This window comes from Dreissena polymorpha, chromosome 2 (genome assembly GCF_020536995.1).
Source record: "Dreissena polymorpha isolate Duluth1 chromosome 2, UMN_Dpol_1.0, whole genome shotgun sequence".
NCBI classification, from domain to species: domain Eukaryota; kingdom Metazoa; phylum Mollusca; class Bivalvia; order Myida; family Dreissenidae; genus Dreissena; species Dreissena polymorpha.
In genome coordinates this window covers 55639195-55662082 of record NC_068356.1, presented here as the reverse complement: position 1 = coordinate 55662082, position 22888 = coordinate 55639195, and the positions used below count along the sequence as shown (strand labels likewise).

Genomic DNA, 22888 nt, shown 5'->3' with positions numbered 1-22888 from the left:
ATTAATAGCCTCATATCATAAATGCCAAAGCACCATCGAAAAAGAACCACGTGACCAAATAGGCCGCTAAACGCAAATACCTTGCGACTACGACTTTTATTATGTAAGAACGCTCCGCAATTCCTTTGAAGCCGGTGCCTTGTGATTGCTATTACGTAAAGAATTGACCTCTAACTGAAGTAAGCAAAGGAAACGCAGCACCTAATTGACCCATTCCTTCTATGTGCGAAGGCAGATTGAATTTTACTAATGTATGGTTTGCCTATTATAACACACATTATAATGCGGTAAATATGCGACTAAAAAGTAAAGACACTATAATTAAACTTTTGTTTTGAATTAAGTTATTTAGAAACCAAAATTCCAAACCTTATTTCAAAACAGCAAGACTACATTTTTAGAGAATATTCTTTTTATATTTAAAAGTTTTTTAACAGTTTCAGCGATAATGAAACATTTTTTATATTGTCTATCGTATCCCTGTAATAATTGTTGAACTCGTGGTCAACGTATTATTAATTGAGACCTGTGAATATAAACAAGCGCAACCTTATCCTAGTGCGTTATCCTCACCCGGACTGCCCTTTGTTTATCGCCAGCCTCAGATTAATGAATGAGATAAGCGAAAATACTACGTCACGCAGACGCAGCAGAAAGTGGACTATTTTAATCATTCATAAACAATCTCCTTCGCGACATTGTACGATCATTGTTTTTTTATTCTTTTCTATCAAACACCATTCGAAACTATTGCATTTAACACGATATTAATTTAATGTTTCCATTTGTGAATAAACATAATTGGAGAACTCAAACCTCTTGCATAAATTATACAACTCTTTCTTCGCGCGTAGTAAGCGGGAATTGGGCTAATCATATCTAGGCCGTACCGACCTGAATTTTACACTAAGGACTTTAGACGGTCGCTTATGCGACCATCTAAAAACGCAACAATGTTGCAACTTATAAAGGGCCTCACAATTCAACTTTGGTTGCAATGTTTGGTTCTGTAAAGTAAAGGTAAAACAAATCTTCACTGAATCTATATACATCTCAAAAAAGGTGTCGCCCGTGATTTACAGCCGTGTGTGTATGTTCTGGATCATACATAAGACATTGTTTGTGCAGAAAGTGTCCTCCAAGATTAGCATATGTAGTCCGAAAAGACTAATCATGGGTGACGCTTTCCGCTTGAAAACGGTTTTGGTTCAAACGAGATTTCATGTTAAAGAAAAGCTTCATCAAAGCTTACCGTGTCTTCCATGACTAGCCTGAGAAGATTGCGCACATACATTAAGCCCAGATTTACAGATTAATGCCAGTTTTTACAGATTAATGCTCGTGTGTTTTCTTTCCTTTAAATAACGCTTATTTGCAACTTCTTAGTCAAGATAAAATACAGTTTCAGCACATTAACTGATTATTAAGGATATTGTAAACACAAGTAGCAATACACTGAGTTGGCATCAGTGTATCAATTATATAGAAGTGTTGCATTTCCTTATATTCTGGTATACTTTAAATTCGAAGGAAATACCGTCTTCTTCATGATAGGTATCGGAAGTGGCGTTGTGTCTGAAAAAGTTAAGTAAGGAACGTTTCAGCGCGTGTGTAATCGTGAAGCAACACGCACTTAATTAATCCATCTGTGTCTTTCACCAATTATAGCCTTAAAACAACTAATACTTTAATAATTAGCATTACATCGTGTTTATACAAGTTTTATATTTAAATGCTTCACTAAGTTCTTCAAACTCCATAAGATGACTGGGAAAAGTAAGTAAATCTATTGAAATTTAAACCGCACATGCGACATGTAATCCCTACTTTACTTCTCGGAAGTTGTCATCAAAAGGTGGAAAAAATGTTTCTGACGGAAAGTCCTTGTACACGTGAGTGAGATAGATTCGTCCACAGAGCGGATGGGACAGGCACTCCTGCAGTAAACAAAACAATTGTTAAACTCGTCTAAGAGAGCGGATAAGGAAGGCGTTACTGTACATGTGTAGTCCATCCATTAAACACCATTTAAATAGACTCGACAATATTGTTTGACTCGTCTAAGAGAGCGGATAAGGAAGGCGCTACTGTACATGTGTAGTCCATTCATTAAACACCATTTAAACAGACTCGACCATATTGCAGGCGTGGCAGGCATCTTTTAAGTACAATACACATCAGTATTATAGAATCGTTCGATAAACATCAGTATTATAGAATCGTTCACAGGTTTTAGCCTTACCATCCCCTTGAAACATTAATGCTCAACAAACGTTATTATAGGAGCTTGTATAGCCCGAATTCAGATACTAAAATAAATTCAAGCTATATTATTTTGAGCATCGAACATACATGCTTTAGAAATATCACTTTATCCCGTTGTCGAATGGTCTCAATGCACGTGAGCCTTGCTCTGGGAAAGCGGACCTAAACCATGTGAGTAAAGTGTCGTGTCAGATGTGCATGAAGTGTTGTGTCAGATTTGCGTAGTCCGTACAGGCTATTGCGTGAAGTGTCGTGTCAGATGTGCGTAGTCCGTACAGGCTAGTGCGTGAAGTGTCGTGTCAGATGTAGGTAGTCCGTACAGGCTAGTGCGTGAAGTGTCGTGTCAGATTTGCGTAGTCCGTACAGGCTAGTGCGTGAAGTGTCGTGTCAGATGTGCGTAGTCCGTACAGGCTAGTGCGTGAAGTGTCGTGTCAGATGTGCGTAGTCCGTACAGGCTAGTGCGTGAAGTGTCGTGTCAGATGTGCGTAGTCCGTACAGGCTAGTGCGTGAAGTGTCGTGTCAGATTTGCGTAGTCCGTACAGGCTAGTGCGTGAAGTTTCGTGTCAGATTTGCGTAGTCCGTACAGGCTAGTGCGTGAAGTGTCGTGTCAGATTTGCGTAGTCCGGACAGGCTAATTAGGGACGTTACTTTATGTATACATTGGATTTTCGCTAAGAATAAACTTCGTTTAAATGAAAAATACTAAACAATAGGAAGGTGTAGTCCGAAATTAGCCTGGGAAAACACATCAAGCACTATACGCACATGCATTATGCTCATGTTTGTTCTGAAAGAGATATTTTGCCTCGAACATTAGGCTTTATAATTACGTATCATATTATCATATTTTTATTTTGGTGTTAGGTTTATTTCAGAAACAATAAGTTATAAAATTGTTTTACCTGGTATATGCCTGCACCACCCATTATCCAGACGCTGTCCACGTTCCCCTTCCGGTCCAGTTCTGCGATGTGCTCCAGCGCCTCGGGTACACTTCCAGCCACCGTCAGGAGATTCGGGTGTGTCTTAATACTACAAGCGGAAATTCACGTGTGTAATTGCGATATGGCAAATACTTGATTATCTGTTACTTTATCAGACAACTTATTACAAAAAAAAACATTGCAGTATGATTCTGATTCTTGAACTCGTGTTATTGCCTTATGCCAAAAAAGTGATAATTATGTTGCTCTATTGTTTCTTAGCCGTTGTGAACTTAAAATGTAATTTAATCAAATAATGATTCATTTTTATTGGCTTTGGTTGTAAATAATGATGCTTTGAAGTCAGGTTTTATTTCCACGTGTATTTTAGTGACTTTCTTCCTTGTTTACATTATGTTCATTTTCCGCATGCCATACAAATGTGTTGCTATGAGCACGGTTTACGGATGCTGACGACATTGTAGAATGACCATTGAAATATCATCGGCTGCATAACATGTGGTAGACGCACCTTGGGTCACGTGACTGACTACAGACGATGTGATATACGCCTCCATAGCTCGCCTGAAGCTCCGTACATCCCGCCAAGCTCTTACGGCCATGTACATGTATAATCATCAAACTGGAGTATGAATTAAAAACAATGTAAATGGATATAAAGAACATGAAGGGAACTTTATTTGAATGACACAGATTAACGATAGTCATCTTGTGTAATCCATGTTTAGTTTGGGCATGATTTTGCGCTATACGAAAGAAAACTACGAGAGCGGATAAATCGATTATTTATAGGTTTTATATTTTCTTTAATGATAGCAAGCCGATAAACATTCTACACAATAGCTCAAAATGTGTCTAGGGTTTAGTTAATCATGGAAAACGGGAAAACTTAGTCTGGAACACTTTAAATCAATCAAATTAACCGCTGTGCTATACGGGCCGTGTTCTTGGAAAATGGAGCTTTTAACGTGTGCGTACAGTGTTAGCCTATAAAGTCCGCAAACTTTCCGCTGATATTCTACTTTCGGTTTAAAGTCTTTCCTAGCGAAAATCCAGTTTAGGTGTAAAGTGTCTTTCCTCATTGCGGACTGCATGGTAATGTGGGGCGAAATTTAAACGAACATGCAATAATACTCGTTTTCACAGACCGAGTCTCATTTTTATAATATTACCTTTCTTGTGTGTGGATGTGGTCTTTAAATAATACTCAAAATCGGCCCTGTAAACAGACATAAACTTGCAAGCATAGTAGGTACAGAACAATGAGCTTTGTTTTGGGAAAACTGGTCTTAATGCGTTTGCGCAAAGTGTAGTCCCAGATATGCCTGTATAAGTGTAGATTGTCATCCCTCTTTCTGAAAAAAGCTGGATTTTCGGATAGAAGCGAAATAATTACGGGTAAATTACATATCCGCAAAAAGTGTCGTACCTATTTAGCCAATGGGGACTGTAGAGGATAAAGAGGGGTGACACTTTACGCACATGCATTTAGCCCAGTTTTCCCAAAGCAAGTTTGATTTTTTCCTGTATTCAATAGTCATACAACAACATTGTATATGGACAGCAATTCAAATTGTCGTAAGCACTAAATTAACAGTGAAAATTATCAGTGAAAATTATCGATAATTTTCACTGTTTTTCCGGAACTATTTTGTTTACCCCATTGTAACCCCCCGCTCATTCTTCTACCAAGAGCGAGAACTCTTCAATGAATATTTATATCAACAAACGGAGTATCTTCCCTTGAACATACATGAACATTTTTGTCGTCTGCTTTTAAAGCCTTTACACTGAAACTAATTACCAACGAATGACATGGAAAACGATGAAATCAATTTATTTTTCTCGGATATTTCTGATTTTGACGATTATTTTAATGAAAATACAGAAAATCTTAATGAGACATCAAGTTTAGCAGAAGAAACAACAGCAACAGCAGCAGCAACAGTATCAGCAGCACTGTTACCCATAACAGAAACAAAGCAAACATGGGCTTCAGAAACAATTTCTGCTGAAATACAGTTGTCAAGTTCAACAGCCACTGCAGCAGTAACGGCCACAGCAACAACCATGAAACGGCAGTTCCGAGCGGTCAATATTGACTATTACCTGAATGAAAATGAAAATATAAACACCAAAAAGAAAACAGTAAGTGACATAAAACTCTTCAACCAATTTCTTCTTTACAAACAAGACTCAATGAATGTTGAAAATATTCCTGCGCATGAGTTGAACAATCTGATTTGTGAATTCTTGTTGGGCGTCACAAAAAAGATGGAAGTGAGTACGAGCCCACAACACTGCGAGGCCTTATCGGCTCAATTGACCGCTATTTAAAACACAATAACAGTAAACTATCACTCATGACTCACAAAGAATTTGCCAAAGTCTGGGAAGTGATGAAAAGTAAACAAAAGTCATGGAAAAAAACAAGGCTATGGAAATAAACCCAGAGAGGCTGTGGCACTTACAGAAGTGCACATCGAGGCAATGTATTCAGCCCAGACACTAGGAGATTTTAGTCCCAGAGCATTAATTCATTCGTTGTGGATGAAATGCACAACTCATTTCGGCACGAGGACTGGAAATGAAATACATAAACTCAAAATTAATGTAAATGTAACATGCTTATATTTATAATATATTTTTAATCAACAAAATCGTTTACTTATTAATGATAAAATAATTCTTTTATGTATTTAACAAATTCTGGCTGATTCATAAATAACAGTAGATCATTAAATAAATGATTAATAAATTAACTTAATGATTAATTGAAAAAAAAGCCATTGATATCTTGTTTTGTATATGGTTTAAAGCATTTTAGTGGAAACTTTTGAATTAAATGTTACTATTTTATAAACAAATAAAGTTCATTTTGTTAGGTCAGTAAAGCCAAGGGCTTAAGCAGTCCCCGAAGAGCCCAACGGAGACCCCGTTCATCTGTATAAGCTGTATGCAGACAAACGGCCAGTGGAAATGAGAGGAGATTACAGTCCGTTCTTCATCACACCGTGCAATAGCACACAGCTAGGATGGTTCAGGAGGTCAGCAATAGGTATAAACAAGCTGTACGGCATTATGTCAGAGATGAAGGAGGATGCTCGGATAACGGAGCCCCGAATCACCCCATACAGTTAGAATTAATTTACATTTAACTCAATCGCATATCTATGGGGGCACTAAAGTGACATCACTGCTCCAAAATAAAAATTAACTCGTGAAAAAAGACTAATTTTGTGTTTCCCCGACTTATTTTTTTTTTGAAGCGTTGATGTCACCTTAGCGCCACCGTACATATCCCAAATAAACAAGAAAATGATCACTTACCTTACAAAAGCGTTATTTTAATTGTAATATGCAATGTTTCCATTTGATTTCTTTTCCAAATTAGCAAAGACTATCAATAAAATTACATTTTTTTTACAGTGCCAAAAAACACTTGATCCAGAAATTGAATGATGAAAACATCCCAGCTCATCAGATCATTCAAATTTCGGGCCACACAAATGTCAACAGTCTGAATAACTATAGTGGGATAAACAAGGATCAATCAAAAAAATTGTTTTGACAAAACAAATTTCAAAGATTCTCTCACATTCAAATCAAACTGCTGTAGCAAAGCAGAATCTTCCTATATCTGCAACTGCAACCCCGTCAATGAGTGATTTACCGATGGGAAGAGGATTCTTTGTAAATTAAAATTTCCACGGCAACGTTACTTTCAATTTCCACAGCTCTGAAATGGGTCTGTCACAGAAGGATGTGTTTAATCAACAAGTGAAATCCCCATGACCCCAACAAAAACACCGGATGCTTCGCCTGATTTTCCTGATCAACCACGCTACAATCGTATCCGTATGATTCCAGACAGTGATAGCGATTAAATAGTTTGTGATAAAATTGGCACGAACACTTACTGTTGCATTTTTTCACGTTAATTCTATTTAATTCTTAACACTCCTTTCTTGTGCATTTTGTTAAACATGGCGAAGACATTGATACCGTTATTTAGGCTATAAATAGACTCCGCATATGAATACGCCAACATAACATAAACAAATTGTGTCATCATATGATTATTTATTTTTTAAATGATGTAATCGGTGTTTGTTTCTTTTCACTCGATATGTTTTGCATTGTAAATACAAAAAAAGTTATTTTTAAACGTTTGTTTTCTTGTGAATTATTTGCAACGCTTATTGTAAAAGCGGTAATGATATTTTGGGGCGCCCAACAGGAAATTGGTTTGGACGGATTGGCATAAATATAAAAATAATAATTTGTAAGCATAAAATAAAAAGAAAATTTGTTGGATTGGATGCGCCACTCGTGAAAATATCATTTTCTATGATCACTCGTGAATTAAAATCGATATTCCACCCAATCCAACAAATATCCTCTATTTACTTAAGATTATGTCTACTCATATATTGTTTTTAATTTGTGATACACATCAAACTTCGTTCTGGGAAAAATTGACTTAATGCATGTGTGTAAAGTCACGTCAAAATTAACAAGGGACGACGTTTTCCGCATAAACTGGGTTTTCGTTTAGAAAATAACTCCTTCATACCGAAAGGTCCGTAAAAGCGGAATGTGTACACAGGCTAAAATCGGACGACACCTTTTGCAAATGCATGCAGCCCATTTTTTTCCCCAAAATTATTCGTATACTTACTTCAATTTTGGCCATGGCAGATCACCCTGGTAGCCAATGCCTCTGTTGTTATGACACATTGCTGTCATCATATCGAATGTGATTACCGGTAGATCGTTCGTGGTGGATACATTTTGTTCCATGATGTCTCTTGGCCCACTAAAGACTCTTTAATTGCGCGTCACAATGGTCCTGCCAATTATATCAACTCTACAATAGTAATGACCATTCGATTGGTTGCAGTTCAATAACAACAAAGTAAATATAACAATTGATGAAACTAAATTCAGTTAAATACTCTTTTCTCATTCTATTTAACGCCCTTATAAATCTAAGTCAAATGATGACGACGATTTCAATTTATTCATCGTTTCAAAAAAAACTGTACACTATCTTGTTTTTCAAAGTTTTAATGTCGTTTATATCCGGACAATATTTGGCTGTATACTAACATCTTTAATACAAAGCATCTAAATGATTTCCGTCATGTTCAACATAAGTACACTAAAATCTGTGTGAAGCTTTTGAAGAACCTTTTGGACTTCATAAATAATTCATTTATAATCTGAAAAAGGCCATTGATTGATATCTTTTAAGACACGCGTTCTTTTCGCCATTAATTCTTCAGTAAAAGTGAAGCTCGGCTAGCCCTAAAACGGTTTAAAACCCCATGCTTTGCATTGGCCGTTCAAATGAGATAATCGCAGTTTTAATAGTTGTATGTCTATAGTGTTCACTATTTTACTAAGTAGATAAGAACAAAATAAAAACTCCATAAAATAGTTTATGCAGTTCCATTGTTCGCTATTTTACAATTAAATTTAAACAAACATCTTCATCAACGTGTAACTATCTTTTATTAGTATAAAACATTTGGTTAATGTTTATCACATGACAAGCGCAATTTAATATTAAGGTTGGTTGTTGTATTAATGTTGCATTCCTTTTATTACAAGTGCTATACACTGTGGCATGTGTTTATATGGCTGTTAAAATTCCGCTTGCATAATGTTAATTATCATCTGTGTTATTATCTTTTAATAATATGTTGTCGCAGAAGCTTTCCGAAATAACTTATAATACCGTATCCTATTAGTTCAGAACCACAACGCAGATAATTGGTTAAACAAGACTGCACAATACAATAGATAGTGTATGTTTAAACTCAAACAAATGAACACGATATCGGCCGTACCATGTCAACGTAAACTCGTGAGACCAATTTGTTTCAAATATCTGATAACGTGTAGGTCATGGCGAGTTCACAAACTTGCGTGAAGGGGTTAACGGGACTGGTAGTATACGGACAATGAATAAGAATAATGTGTCTCGATCTGGGAAAATTGGGCTTAATGCATGTGCATAGATTCATCCCGGATTAGCCCGTACAGTCTGAAAAGGCTTACTATGGACGACCCTTTCCGCCTATACTGGATTGAGTTGAGAAGAAACTTCCTTAAATATAAAAAAAATCGGACTGCACAGGCTTATTCTGGACGAACCTTTACGCACATGCATTAAGCCCTGTTTTCCCAGAGCGAGGCTCACATTTATCATATAGAGCCGCAATCATTGCAATAAATAAAGTACTCCGTGCTACAATAAGGTTTATATAATGCAGATGCAGCTTAAAAAAGGGACATTTTTTAATATTTGAACCACATTAATCAACCAATGACGATGGTTTTGATTTATTCAATTAATTATTACGGTCCTGGAGTTCGCTAAAGCAGCATTTGCACAAGCACATATTGCTTTCTTAACAATAACGTTATTTTCAGAAGTTACTAGTACAGGATAACAGTTTTGGGTGTTCAGGTTTGTTGTTGTGTACCTTATCCTTATGTGTTAACTACATTTGGTTATGTTTGATTTGTTAGGTTTTTCATACTGCTTAAGTCATTTAACACAAAGTAACATACTGATCATGTATTTTCTTTTAGAGGGACCATTTCGGATCTGGAAAAAAACATTAGAGGGGGAAATGCATACGGCAACCTATCTTATTTTCTACTGTTCATCATGGTAGTGATATTCCTTTCGCAAACCTTACGAAACAAAATATGATGCATTGCAACAACGTTTATCATACGTATTTTAAAGGCTAAAACATCACGTATATATGTCTTTTGAATAATTGCAATTAAAAATAGATAAAAGCCTAACATCGTGTGTTCAAACATGACTTACCTTAAACCGTATAATGCCCGAACGATATGTTGAACAAAATACCAAAATATTGAACTAAACACAATGATTAAAACCCAGATTACCTTTAAAGGGACAGTCAACCAGATTGACGAAACAGAAAAGTTCTAAAATACCGTATTTTTTTTACAATTATTAGTTTATATTGATTAAAATATCACGATTGGTATATTACATTATTTGAAAAATGTTGTTAAGTTTTCATATTTTCAGTGTATTCGGTATACAATTTTACTGAGTATGTCTACCATATAACTACCAGTTAACTATAGATAACACAAGTATATCGATCGTCATAGTCACGTTGTAAACCCAGCAATTCAAATTTCGCATGCGTCGTGAATTGTATATATTTAATATATAAAATGATCAATCTTCTTGCGTTATTTATTGTGTGTATAATGTTATGTCACCTATTTTCGCAACACTGAAAAGATGGCTGAAAATGTCGACAGACATGATAAACGAGAAGGGTTACCTAGACAAGGCAGTGTGTCCAGCCGGCAGGCGCTGGTAAAATTAACTGTCGGGTGTAGTTTGTTTCCAATAAAACAAAATCATTTAAGGCAGAGTTTACACCGTCAGATGTCGGCGCTCCCGTGATATAGCTGAATTACATTTCGTGAGCATAAATGGTTAATGTTTGAATAATTTAAGGCAGGTATGCGTGAACAGCGTTAGAAGAAATAATATTATTATATGCAAAGTGCATATCACTAATTGCTAACAATTTCAATACCTAACGTTTTGTTATTGTTGAACATACAATGAGCACACACGTTATCCGGAATCTTCTAAAAACAACGTATCAATGTCTACATATGGAAAACTACGACATCACTTTTTTGCAAGCGGTGTTCAATTTTGGCTATGGCAGATCCCCCTGGTAGCCAATGCCTCTGTTGTTATCACACATTGCTGCCATCATATCGAATGCTATTAGATCGTTCGTGGTGGAAACATTTTGATAATTGTTCGCCTATGGTGTTCAGTAGTTTACCAAGCAGTAATAACTCCATGAAAATGTTTATGGAGTTCCAATATTTTCTATTTTAAAAGTAACTTTAAAAAAACATGTTCATCTGCGTGTAACTTACTGAATTTTATTAGTATTAAACAGTTTGTTATTGTTTATCACAGGACAAGCACAATTTAATAATAAACATTGTTGTATTAATGTTTCATTCCTCTTATAACAAGTGCTATACAATGTGTCATGTGTTGATACATAGCTGTTAAACTTGAATATATATAATTTTAATTATAGTATGTGTTATTATCTGTCAACAGTTTTTGTCGCTGAGGCTGTCCGAAATACCGTATACTATTAGTTCAGAACCACAGCACAGAGAAACGGGTAAAATAAGACTACAGAATACAATTTATAGTGTCTGTTTAAACTTAAACAGTCAAATGAACACGATTGCGGTGTGCCTTTAATAGTACCATGTCAACGTAAACTCGTAAGACCAATGTATTACAATTATTTGAAAACGTGAAGGTCATGGCAAGTTCACAAACTTGCGTGAAGAGGATAAATGGACTTGTATTATACGGAAAGCGAATAAGAATAATGAGTCTCGCTCTGGGAAAACTGGGCTTAATGCATGTTCATAAAGATTCGTCCAACATTAGCATGTGCAGTCTGAACAGGCTTACCATGGACGACAATTTCAGCCTACCTTGGATTTTTGTTTAGAATAATCTCTCTTATAACAAAAAAGTCGGACTGCACAGACATATTCTGGACGAACCTTTACGCACATGCTTTAAGCCTCATTTTCCCAGAGCGAGGCTCACATGAATCATATAGGGCCGCAATCATTGCAATAAAAAGAGGACCCCGTGCTACAATAAGGTTTATATAATTTGCATGCAGCTTAAGAAAGGAACATGTTTTTTTCCACCACGGAAATCGACACAGATGATGGATTTGATGTATTCAATTTATTATAACGATCTGGAGCTGTCTAAAGTAGAATTTGCACTAGCTTTCTTAACAATAATTTTATTTTCAGAAGTAATGGATAACAGGTTTTTCATACTGCTTAAGTCATTAAACACATAGTAACATACTGATCCTGTATTTCCTTTTAGAGGGACCATTTCGGATGTGGAGAAACATTAATAGGGGAACATGCATACGGCAAACATGTCTAATTTTCTACTGTTCATCATGGTAGTGATATTCCTATCGCAAACCTAACTAAACAAAATACTATGTATTGCAACAACATTAATTATAAGTATTTTAAGGGGTAAAACAGGGCGTATACAGTGAACCCGCGTTTATCCGGAATTCGAAAGTCCGGAAATCTCGCGATCGAGAAGAAAGTCAAGGGGAACGGATTCATTATGCAGTATTTTACTCCGTTAAGTCCGGAATCTCGCATTCCGGATCCGGACGTCGATTTCGCGACACCGATCTGTGTATTTAGCTTTAATTATGTCTCGTTTATCCGGATGCTTCCCAACATGGGGGGGGGGGGGGCTTAATCGCCCACCCGCTGTATTAACAAAAGCGCAATCACCGAGGCGTGAAGTATTTTTGTTTTAGGCTTAATGTTTAGGCGTGATAGCTAATAGGCATGACTAAACATGTTTCGACGCCGACTTTAAACTTAATTGATGTCGGCATTACCCAATGCATCTTAAATGACATATTTGTATAGATGTTTGATTTTCTTTAATGTCTTGAATGAGCTGAACACGCGATTAATTAAGAGCATGGAGAATGATGACTGTTCTTCAAGACCGATCCATCAAGGAGTGTCGCCAAACAAAAGTGACGGATATTTGCACGAAATGAACTTGTTACGCGTGATAAGTTGTGCTTGGATTATTTAAACAATCCATTTAAAACGCATCGAACGTAACAAATCGATATTTTAATTATTTCAACATTCTGTTGTATGAGACGGGTTATACATAAAGATATTAAAACAGTATCGCAGTTTTATGTTTTATTTTAATAAGCCTTCAACACCCTTGATTTGTAACTCTGTAACGTCACCAGCTTACAGCTCGCGTGCCAACCATGGCAACGTTTTTAAACTGCGGCAGTATCACACGAGATACACGCAGTCCTCATGGAAAGTATATACAGCAACAAAAAAATCGATTCAATACTTAGCTATCAACGCTTACTGTGTGATTGTGACATTCACAAAGCTTTACGTCATGTGTGAACATGTACTAAAATTCGGTTACGCGTTTTTGTATTTACATTGTTTAACAACATTTGATTTTTTTAAACTAAATAAATGTCTGCATAACAAAAAAATATGATTCTGGATGCGAAATAAGTATTTAAATGTACATAAACATAAGGATTATGTCAGAAGTTAAATATCTAACTATTGAAACGGCACTGGTTCGATAATCCGGAAGTTTCGTTAATCAGGAAATTTCTACCGGAACGGGCGCGTCCGGATAAACGCAGTGTCACTGTATATGTCTTTTAAATAATTGTAATTAAACATAGATAAAAGCCTTACATCGTGAGTTCAAACATGACTTACCTAAACCGTATAATGCATCCAGTGGGTTTGATCAAGTCCGCCTATATTAGAAGCGAATGTTCAAAGCAATATTCTAGCTTGATAGCCACGCGATACAGAAATCTGTCCTGACGAAGTGATCAAACTCTTTCAAGTGGTGAACGCTCTGAGCACTAAGTAATAGTTTAATGATAAATTAAGCACTGTGTGTACTGAATGCAAAATAGCGAGAACAATTTCATTCCGTTGGACAATTAATATTAGTTAAGCTATTACATTGACTCTCTACAACAAAAATATGGCCTCAGTGTGTGTTTTTTAAAGATTTAACTACACTCAGTTAGTTACAATAGCATCAAAACTGCTATGATAAACATTATTGAAGACATTTTGAACAATGATGTGTTTTAATTTTTGTTTTGAAACGGTTTATTTTGAATCGCTGAGATGTTTAAGCACAGCCTAAACTTTCGCACTTTAAAAACGGTTGTCGCTACGTTATCCCCTGACAGATGGCAATTTACACATATTGCTTCAAACTGTAAAAAGATGTTAAAAAAAGTTATACGCGTGAAGTAGACCTTCATAGACATTCCGTGTGTTCTGCGTTACATAGATGCAATTCCAATAATTAATATAATACGATTCGCGGCTGTCTGGTTAGCGTATTGGTTAGTACACGCGCTTCTCATTTAGGCGAAGCTGGTTTAATCCCCGTGCCGGAAGCATGTGAGTTTTGTACCCGGTCGCAATGCCAAACAGGTCGGATGTCCCCAGGAAAATCCTTCCCATGAAATACCACACCAGAGTTGAAAATATTCCACTAACAACTAAATTGCTGTACAATGCAGCGGTAATCCATATTCGTACAGTAAGCCAACTAGGTAGTAGTGCTTGGACATACCCCGGGTTCTCACATACTGCAGCCTCATGTGCGGAAACTGCAGCCTCATTCGCGGAATGACCTCCTTAGGTTCAAAATACACACACAGGCACATGTGTCCATGATGCTTGCTTCGTCCACATTAAGGAAAAACTTTAGGTATAGTTGTAAACTAAATCAAATAAGGAATTCATATCGCAAATTAAGTCTCTTCTGAGAATTGTTCCCAGCGATATCCAGTTTCACAGTGTTTTTAAGCCACAGTTTGCTTTCCATGCGGAAAGTTTGCTTTCAATAAACCTCAACCTTTATGAACTTGCAACGGTTGTGGTATTTGCAAGAATTGTCATCGAATTATTCTTTTCCTGCGTTGATTATACAGCAACTGGCATTACTCTGTCGTATGGTTTTCAAAGGATTTTGTTTCTTTTGTAAAAATCTACGCAGAGGCAGTTGTCTCGTCGTTTCCGATCTTACAACTCAACACATGGCCTTTGTTAAACATGTTCTGGTACGATGCATTTGAGCGGCGCTCTGGGAGAATGGGGCTAAACCAATGAGTGTTAAGCGTCATCCCAGATTAGTCTGTGTAGTCTGCACAGGCTAATAAGGCACGACACTTTCCGCTATACAGCATTTGTTTTGTTAAAATTAAGTCTCTTATTAGTAAAAATCGAGTAAATGCGGAAAGTGATGTCCGTGATCAGCCTATGCGGACTGAACAGGCTAATCTGGGACGACACTTAACGCGCATGTATTAAGCCCGGTTTTCCCAGAATTAAGCTTATTTATACAAATTGTTAACTTAATCTAGAATGTCATATGGTTCGTGAACACTGACGTCATAAATATGTTCAAACATTTCGCTTACTACAGTTATGTGAAATGAATGTTGTAATTCTTTAATTGTTTAAGATTTTTATTTTTTTATTTTTTTATTTTATTAATGTGTTTATTACATAGTAGGTGGAATTATGCAATGACGACGAGGTTGTAAGGAATAAGAAACAAGAAATATCTTTAAAAAAATGATATACGGCGTTGATTGTGGTCGATGTTTATGAACGATCAAAAGTTATCTCTATGAGATAAAAAGTAGCGGATGCCTTTTTTCTGCGCAGTTCTTAGCTACATCATAAGCAAATCAATTACGGGGTGTTGCGCCATGTTTCGTGGCTTATTTTGCTTTATGTGATATTATTACTCAGATATCTATATTTACAGAATAAAAAAACACAAGAAACATGAAAATAAACGAGTGCATATAGGTCAGCCGGCAATACTCGAATCTTATTTAATTGCATAATTATAGTATAGTGAATTATTGTGCTCATGCTTAATAAACTGGTCTAAATGGATAAATATTTCTAATTAATTTTATCAAAATTGGTCCTTATCATGCAAATATTGAAACCATATTAAAAATCGATGATTGACATACCACAATAATATCGCCGAATATCTTTATTAAGTATCTTTCTGATCAAAACAGACTTCAAGTGCACAAAGTTTACGAGACGGCGTTTATATAAAGATTTCTGCAACTGACCTCAAACTGACCTTGATACCTTGCGGATTGGAATGCAATGCATTACAGTCACTACGTTATTGTCAGTAAGACCGGTATAACACAATGATCGCAACCCCTTCTGCGAACTCCGGTGATGAACTGTATATAAACTCTGACTTTCACAAATGGCCGCGAATTGACCCGAAACCTCGCGAGTTGAAATGCAATGCAAGTAAGTACTAAATATGACAACATAGCCTTTAGTATAAACGCTTTTGCGCTGGTAATTCTCTGAAAATAAAAGGTGAACGCGCAAACTGTATTTATGTCGAAAATTGATTGTAAAACTGTTCTATCTATTGAGCCTTTTCAATAGAGATAAAATTGTTTCATGCAGTAAAACAGTGTTACAAAAACGCGGATATGTTTCCAATGTTCTGGTGTGATACTCAAATCAGCCAATGGAATAAATGAAGTGTATTCATTCGTACCTAGCCGCGGGAAATTTTATTTGAGTATTATTGGACACTTACAAAGGTCAAGTCAGGGTGAAAAGCTGGCTTAATACAGCTTACGCCGAAAAAAACGTCACTCCAATCTGACACAAATTGGACTTAAATAATAAACATTTATCATTCCACTCGAGCTAGAGTAATGGTATATTGAAAACACCTGCAACATTGTTATCACGTTCCTCTCATAACGCCCGTATTCAATGATGCCCCTGGTATACTGCAGATAGCAACTATATGATATACGTTGGGAAAACATGACCGCCACATAAAGGGAGGTAACATTCCTCACAAGGGTCTCACCGTCCCTCTGCAACCACAAGTAATTCCCCATTACTCAAAACAGATTTGTTAATTGTTTAACACTCTCTATCTACGTTTGCATATTTTTGCATATGCAAAGTAAAACAGCTGTAATAAAAAAAAGATATATACACTTTTTTCAGCATATATTTCTGGATCATTTAAACAAGCAACTCGAAATAAAGTATAGTTAACTGGATATAAAGTATAGTTAACTGGATATAAAGTATAGTTAACTGGATATAAAGTATAGTTCACTGGATATGAAGTAAAGTTAACTGGATATAAAGTATAGTTAACTGGATATAAAGAATAGTTAACTGGATATAAAGAATAGTTAACAACAGATACGAGCCTCCCTCTGGCAATGAGGGATTTAATGCATGTGCGTAAAGTGTCTTCTCAGATTAGCCTGTGCAGTCTGCACACGGTAATTATGAACTACACTTTCCGCCTAAACTGGATTTTCACTAAGAAGAGACGACTTTTAACAAAAATAAATAAATACAGTGGTAAGTGTCGTCCCAGATAAGCTTGTGCAGACTGCACAGGAACCATGGACAACTCTTTACGCACATGCATACAGCCCTTAAATTGGAGATCTCTGAGGAGTGTTTGAGTAGGTTTGAGGTGGTGGTAATCGCTGTGAATATTTTAATCAAGTAGCGGCCGCGATCGACAATATCGCCCTTTCCTTTAAAGAAGATCAATTAATATATTGTACAATCAAATGAGAACGTTTAGAGTCCTAGCTTATTCGTGGCTAGTATGGTTTGAGGATCTACAATAACCCAGTGGGCATCCAACGTTGCTGCAACGTTGTATTTAGGTTGCATTCGAACGTTGCAGTTTGGTTGTACCAATGGTCTATATGAAAGTTTTCCCGACGTTTTTTCCAACGTTGCTGCGACGTTTTTTCCCAACGTTGCTGCAACGTTGTATTTAGGTCGCATTAAAACGCAGTATTTTTAAATTCTATTGTTTTTAAATAATATAAAATAAACAAAAATATTTACTGCCAACCGCTCTTTCGATTAATATCGGCAGTTATGGACATTTTCGAGTTCGTTTCTTAGAAATAACCATTTTTTGATGTCTATAGAGGAGTTAATGAACCGCTCCCCGAGTGGGAATCGCACTCACCAACTCCCGATCGCTAGGCGGACACCTCATCCTCTACACCACGGCGAATGTTGAGATTTTCAGACAAAAATGTTGACTATTTATTTTTGGTTGAAACTTTGAAACTAGATTCTACCATTTAAATGCATAACACAACTTAAACAATATATTTTATCCGGCGATTTTGAGTTAAAGTTCATCTTTAGCATCTTTAAGTTGGGTAAAAGTTAAAAAATTGAATTTCTAAAATTGACAAGAAATCATATTTTCATTGATGCTATGCATGAACTGTATAATTATAAAGTACGATTCCTTCTCGGGGAACGTTTCATTATCCCGTCTATAGACATCAAGTACTTGTTCTTTCTAGGAAACGAACTCGACAGTGTGCATATCTGCCGATAATACTCGAAAGGGCGGTTTGCATTAAATAGTTTTTATTTTTATATTATTTAAAAAAAAGAATTAAAAAATACTACGTTTGAATGCAACCTAAATACAGCGTTGCATCAACGTTGGAAAAAAACGTCGGGAAAACTTTCATATACACCATTGTGACAACCAAACTGCAACGTTTGAATGCAACCTAAATACTAAGTTGCAGCAACGTTGGAAAACAAACATCGGGAAAACTTTCATATACACCATTGTGACAACCAAACTGCAACGTTTGAATGCAACCTAAATACAATGTTGCAGCAACGTTGGAAAAAAACTTCGGGAAAACTCTCATATATACCATTGTGACAACCAAACTGCAACGTTTGAATGCAACCTAAATACAACGTTGCAGCAACGTTGAAAAAAAAACGTCGCGGCAACGTTGGGAAAAAACGTCGGGAAAACTTTCATATAGACATTTGTGGCAACCAAACTGCAACGTTTGATGAAACGTCCGGGTAATGTTTTGTATGCAACGTTGTGGCAACGTTCGGTAATGGTTGCCGACGTTGCGACCTAAATATTACGTTGCAGCAACGTCCGCAAAACGTTTGATGCCCACTGGGAACGTGGATACACAGTCGCAAAGTATTCATGACGGTTTAATTTTGCTTTGAATGGTATAAAAAAATCATACAAGAACATCATAATAGACATGAAGCGCTAGTCAACGAGTTTGTTACTTATGGATAGCGTTGTTGTTATTTTTTTATCAAACATATCTTTACTCTTCCGATTTTGCGCTCAATTATTTATGCAATCCCAATCATTTCTAACAAATAAACCCGAGTCTGTATAACGTATCCGCCTGTGTTTGCATTATTATATCAGGTTTTAAATCACCTAATAAAATGTGTCAGTTAATAATCAGTTAACAGAACGCCACACACTAAGTTCAATGATATTTACTTCTGCGTAGACAATCTCGGATCAAAGCTTACAATGTGTTTATTCGCAGTATTCTATCCATAGCATAAAGTGTTCCAGGGGCATAATCAACCCTCGATAAACACTCGATTATTAAATAACGCTAATATTATTGTCAAACGAAAAACATGTACACTGACTGCAAGTCTCCCCTTCTGTTAAGTTCAAACTTTAGCGGCCGGTTTTGCTCATAAACGGCACGCAACCCAACATCAATCTTTATGGTTATGTATATCAATTGCAGATATTGTAAACGCCGACAATTACCCAAAGGAGTCTTGTTCTAAGAAAACTGGGAATAATGCAAGAGCTTTAAGTGTCCTCACATATTATTGTGTTCAGTCTGCACAGGCTCATTAGGGACGACCATTTCCGGTTGATGGTATCTCTCGCTTAAGTTTGGATAAAACTAATTCGAATTCCCATAGGGTCCTGTTATAATACTGCCAACTTTTAAAGCATTTTTCTTGCCTTTCCTATATATCAAATTGTGCAAGACCGGTATCATATTAAATATGAAATAGTCCTCTTGAAATAATTGCTATGAAAAAGTATCATCTCGCAATTTCTAAGAAAGTTAAATTCGCTCAAAGACAAGAATCCTCGGAAAACAGATTTCCCGAAGTTAGATTTCGACAAAAGCAACGTACTTCAATAAACGCATCCCTAAACGTTAATATTTCATGATAGTCCCTAATGAAATGCACAAATATGTTGCAGACACACATTTGATACTGAAATAACCAAAAAAAAAACATGAGTAGGGTCGCTAATGTGCTTTTAATGAAAAAAGCGAAAAAGGTACTCTTTAGAAATACCTCGGAGGGATAAAGGATCAAGTGTAATGTAACGTTAAAAAGAAACTTCTCAGATCATAGAAAAAACGCATCTACATCGTTATAAATCTATTTGTACTACACATACACAGTTTCAGATCGATCTGAAGACTAGAAACACCCAAAACATGCATTTGTGTATGACACGTGATGCGCCATCTGTATTGCATTTCCTCAACTTGGATAACTTAATCAAGGCTAGCTAACATTCACTTGTAAATCAAAGACAAAAAAATATTGACAGCTCATTCGTAATTGATTGCATGCAATAGAACAGGTGTTTACATAAGTTAGTGAGTGTGGTCCGAAATTAGCCTGTAAAGTTCGCACAGGCTAAGCTGGGAAACTACAGGCCGCCTTAACTGTATTTAAGTAAATAAGATACTTTCTTTAAACGAAAAATACAATAAAAAAGAAAAGTGTCTTCCCTGATTAGCCTGTGCGGACTGCGTAGGCTAATCTGGGACGACACTTTACGAACATGCATGAAGCCCAGTTTTCTCAGAACGCGGCTCATATTATGGATTAACAAACATTTTGATGACATATCGTACACGCAAAAACATTTTGAAGTCAAGACGCATATTCACACAATTACAACTACAATGCCCTACATTCATTAAGCCCCGTTATCGCAGACCGCATCTCAACTAATGTTAGTGACATAGAGAATATATGGGTGGTGACTTTTGGTATCATGTGATATCAGACTAGTATGATATGGCGTAGGAAAAGGCGTGTGTCGTGATCTTTGGAAAAGGAGTTTGATGCATGTGCGTTAAGTGCCGTCCCAGGCTAATCAGGGACGACACTTTTCGCATGTATGGTATTTTTCGTTTAAAGAAAGTATTTATTTAGCAAAAATCCAGTTCAGGCGGAAAGTGTCGTCCCTGATTAGCCTTTGCTGACTGCACAGGCTAATCTGGGACGACACTTTACTCACATGCATTTAACCCCCTTTTCACAAAGCACGACTCATATATATATATATACCGGTGTGTATTTACACGCGCGTATATGTAGCAGGTCATGTTGGCATTCGTTTTAAAGTCGACGGAGGGAACACGTTATACAATACATTTCTTATCTGATAATGACCTTGAGAAAACTCCGAGGTGAAATTGTCTGGTCGCAAACATTAAAGAACACATGACTCGGACAAATTCAACATAAATATACATTTAAGATGTGTGTTTATCTTAAATACTATTGGCTAGTTTCAATATATACACGCATATATCAACTGGTTTTATGACAGCGTTCCATTGAAAATATATAATAAATAACGTGTTTGATGATTCATCAATTAATACTATAAAAAATCGATTTCGTTTTAATTGTGGATTAAGACAACAGTTAATGTTTTATCTGACTTAAACACACAATGTCAGGATGTATATTATGTAACCAATATTGGTAAAATATTACATTTCTACATCTGTGGAACGTTTATGTAACCAATATTGGTAAAATATAACATTTCTACATCTGTGGAACGTGTAAGTATGTAAGCCTCGCTCTGGGAAGGGTGGTCTAATGAGTCGCGTTCTGAGAAAACTGTGCATAATGCATGTGCGTAAAGTGTCGTCCCAGATTAGCCTGTGTAGTCCGCACAGGCTAATCAGGGTCGACACTTTCCGCCTGAATTGGATTTTTGCTAAGAAAGGACTTCATTTAAAAAAAAAAATGTCATGAAAGAGGAAAGTGTCGTCCCTGATAAGGCTGTGCGGATTGCACTGAACACGACTCAAATAAACGTTCGTAAAGTATAGCTCCACATTAGCGTGTGCATCTGCACAGTCTATATAGGGACGATACTTTCAGCCTTAACTATATGTTCGGAAAGATGAGACTTCCTTTAAACGAAAAAAGCATAAATGTGTCGTCCTTCATTAGCCTTTGCGAAATGGGACACTTAACACACATTCATGAAACCAAGTTTCCCGGAGAGAAACTCAACATTTATATAAAACCTAAAAGTAATGTTTTCTTTTAACGGTACATCATTATACTGGTAAATATATACAAACTTATAGCAGTTTTAACATACACTTTATGTATATATTTACTTACACTCTGTATAAGGATTTGTTTATACATTGTATCACGATTTTCCGATGCTTTGAAATGTATTCTAACAAAAGAATGGTAAGTCAACAGCTTGCTAAACTATTAAAATAACATTGTTCATCTTGCAAAGACGTATATGAGGCGTATTTTTTAATCGAGTAAGGCAGTTTTAGAAAAAACGAAAGAACACTAGCAACTTTAATACTATCTCATGATATTCAACTGTATCGTGCTTTTCAATAGATCATCCTTGTTTGAGACTTTCCCTGGAGAATCGGTGTTTAATGCATGTGCGTAAACTGTCATCCCAAATAAGCCAGTGCAGTCTGCAAAAGCTTATCAGGGCCGATACTTTCCGCGTACATGGGGCGTTTCGTTTCAATAAAGTTTCTTTTTTTACCAAAAACTAATATAGTCGGAAATTGACGTCCCTGATTAGCATATGCATATGCATTAAGCCCCGTTTTCCCAGAGCGAGGCTTTTTAAATATTGAATTCCTTAGAAATCTTTGTATTGGTAGGTCTCGTACAATTGTGCCGTCGCATCGTTTTCAGATGTTTCGTTCTGTTTGTAGTATTCTGATTCGCCGTAGTATGCGGATGGCTGGGGAATAGAAGGTTCAGTGGTTGTTATACCTCCTTCACAGCCAGCGGTCAGACGGTTGATGAATCTCCGGCACAAACGATTTTTTTTGACTTTGCGCGGG

The 22888-nt window shown here is 36.4% G+C and overlaps 2 protein-coding genes across 21 annotated transcripts in view; one reads left to right on the top strand and one right to left on the bottom strand.

The window, feature by feature from the left end:
* The window catches only part of LOC127867104 (dihydrofolate reductase-like), a 632040-nt gene that overhangs the window by 437020 nt on the left and 172132 nt on the right, over nt 1-22888 (bottom strand). The window contains exon 1 of one of the 19 annotated variants that reach the window (XR_008043281.1): nt 3168-3227. The exons of 17 other annotated variants lie outside the window; for them this stretch is intronic. Coding sequence is in view for 1 of the 2 variants with exons in the window: in XM_052408107.1 (XP_052264067.1) it covers nt 4382-4428 (47 nt within the window). In the remaining variant the exon portion in view is untranslated. Of the gene's footprint in view, nt 1-3167; nt 3228-4381; nt 4429-22888 lie in introns of those variants that run through there. One more of the 19 variants, XM_052408107.1, reaches the window with a different exon arrangement.
* The window catches only part of LOC127867113 (uncharacterized), a 707753-nt gene that overhangs the window by 606426 nt on the left and 78439 nt on the right, over nt 1-22888 (top strand). The gene's annotated exons all lie outside the window — the stretch shown is intronic.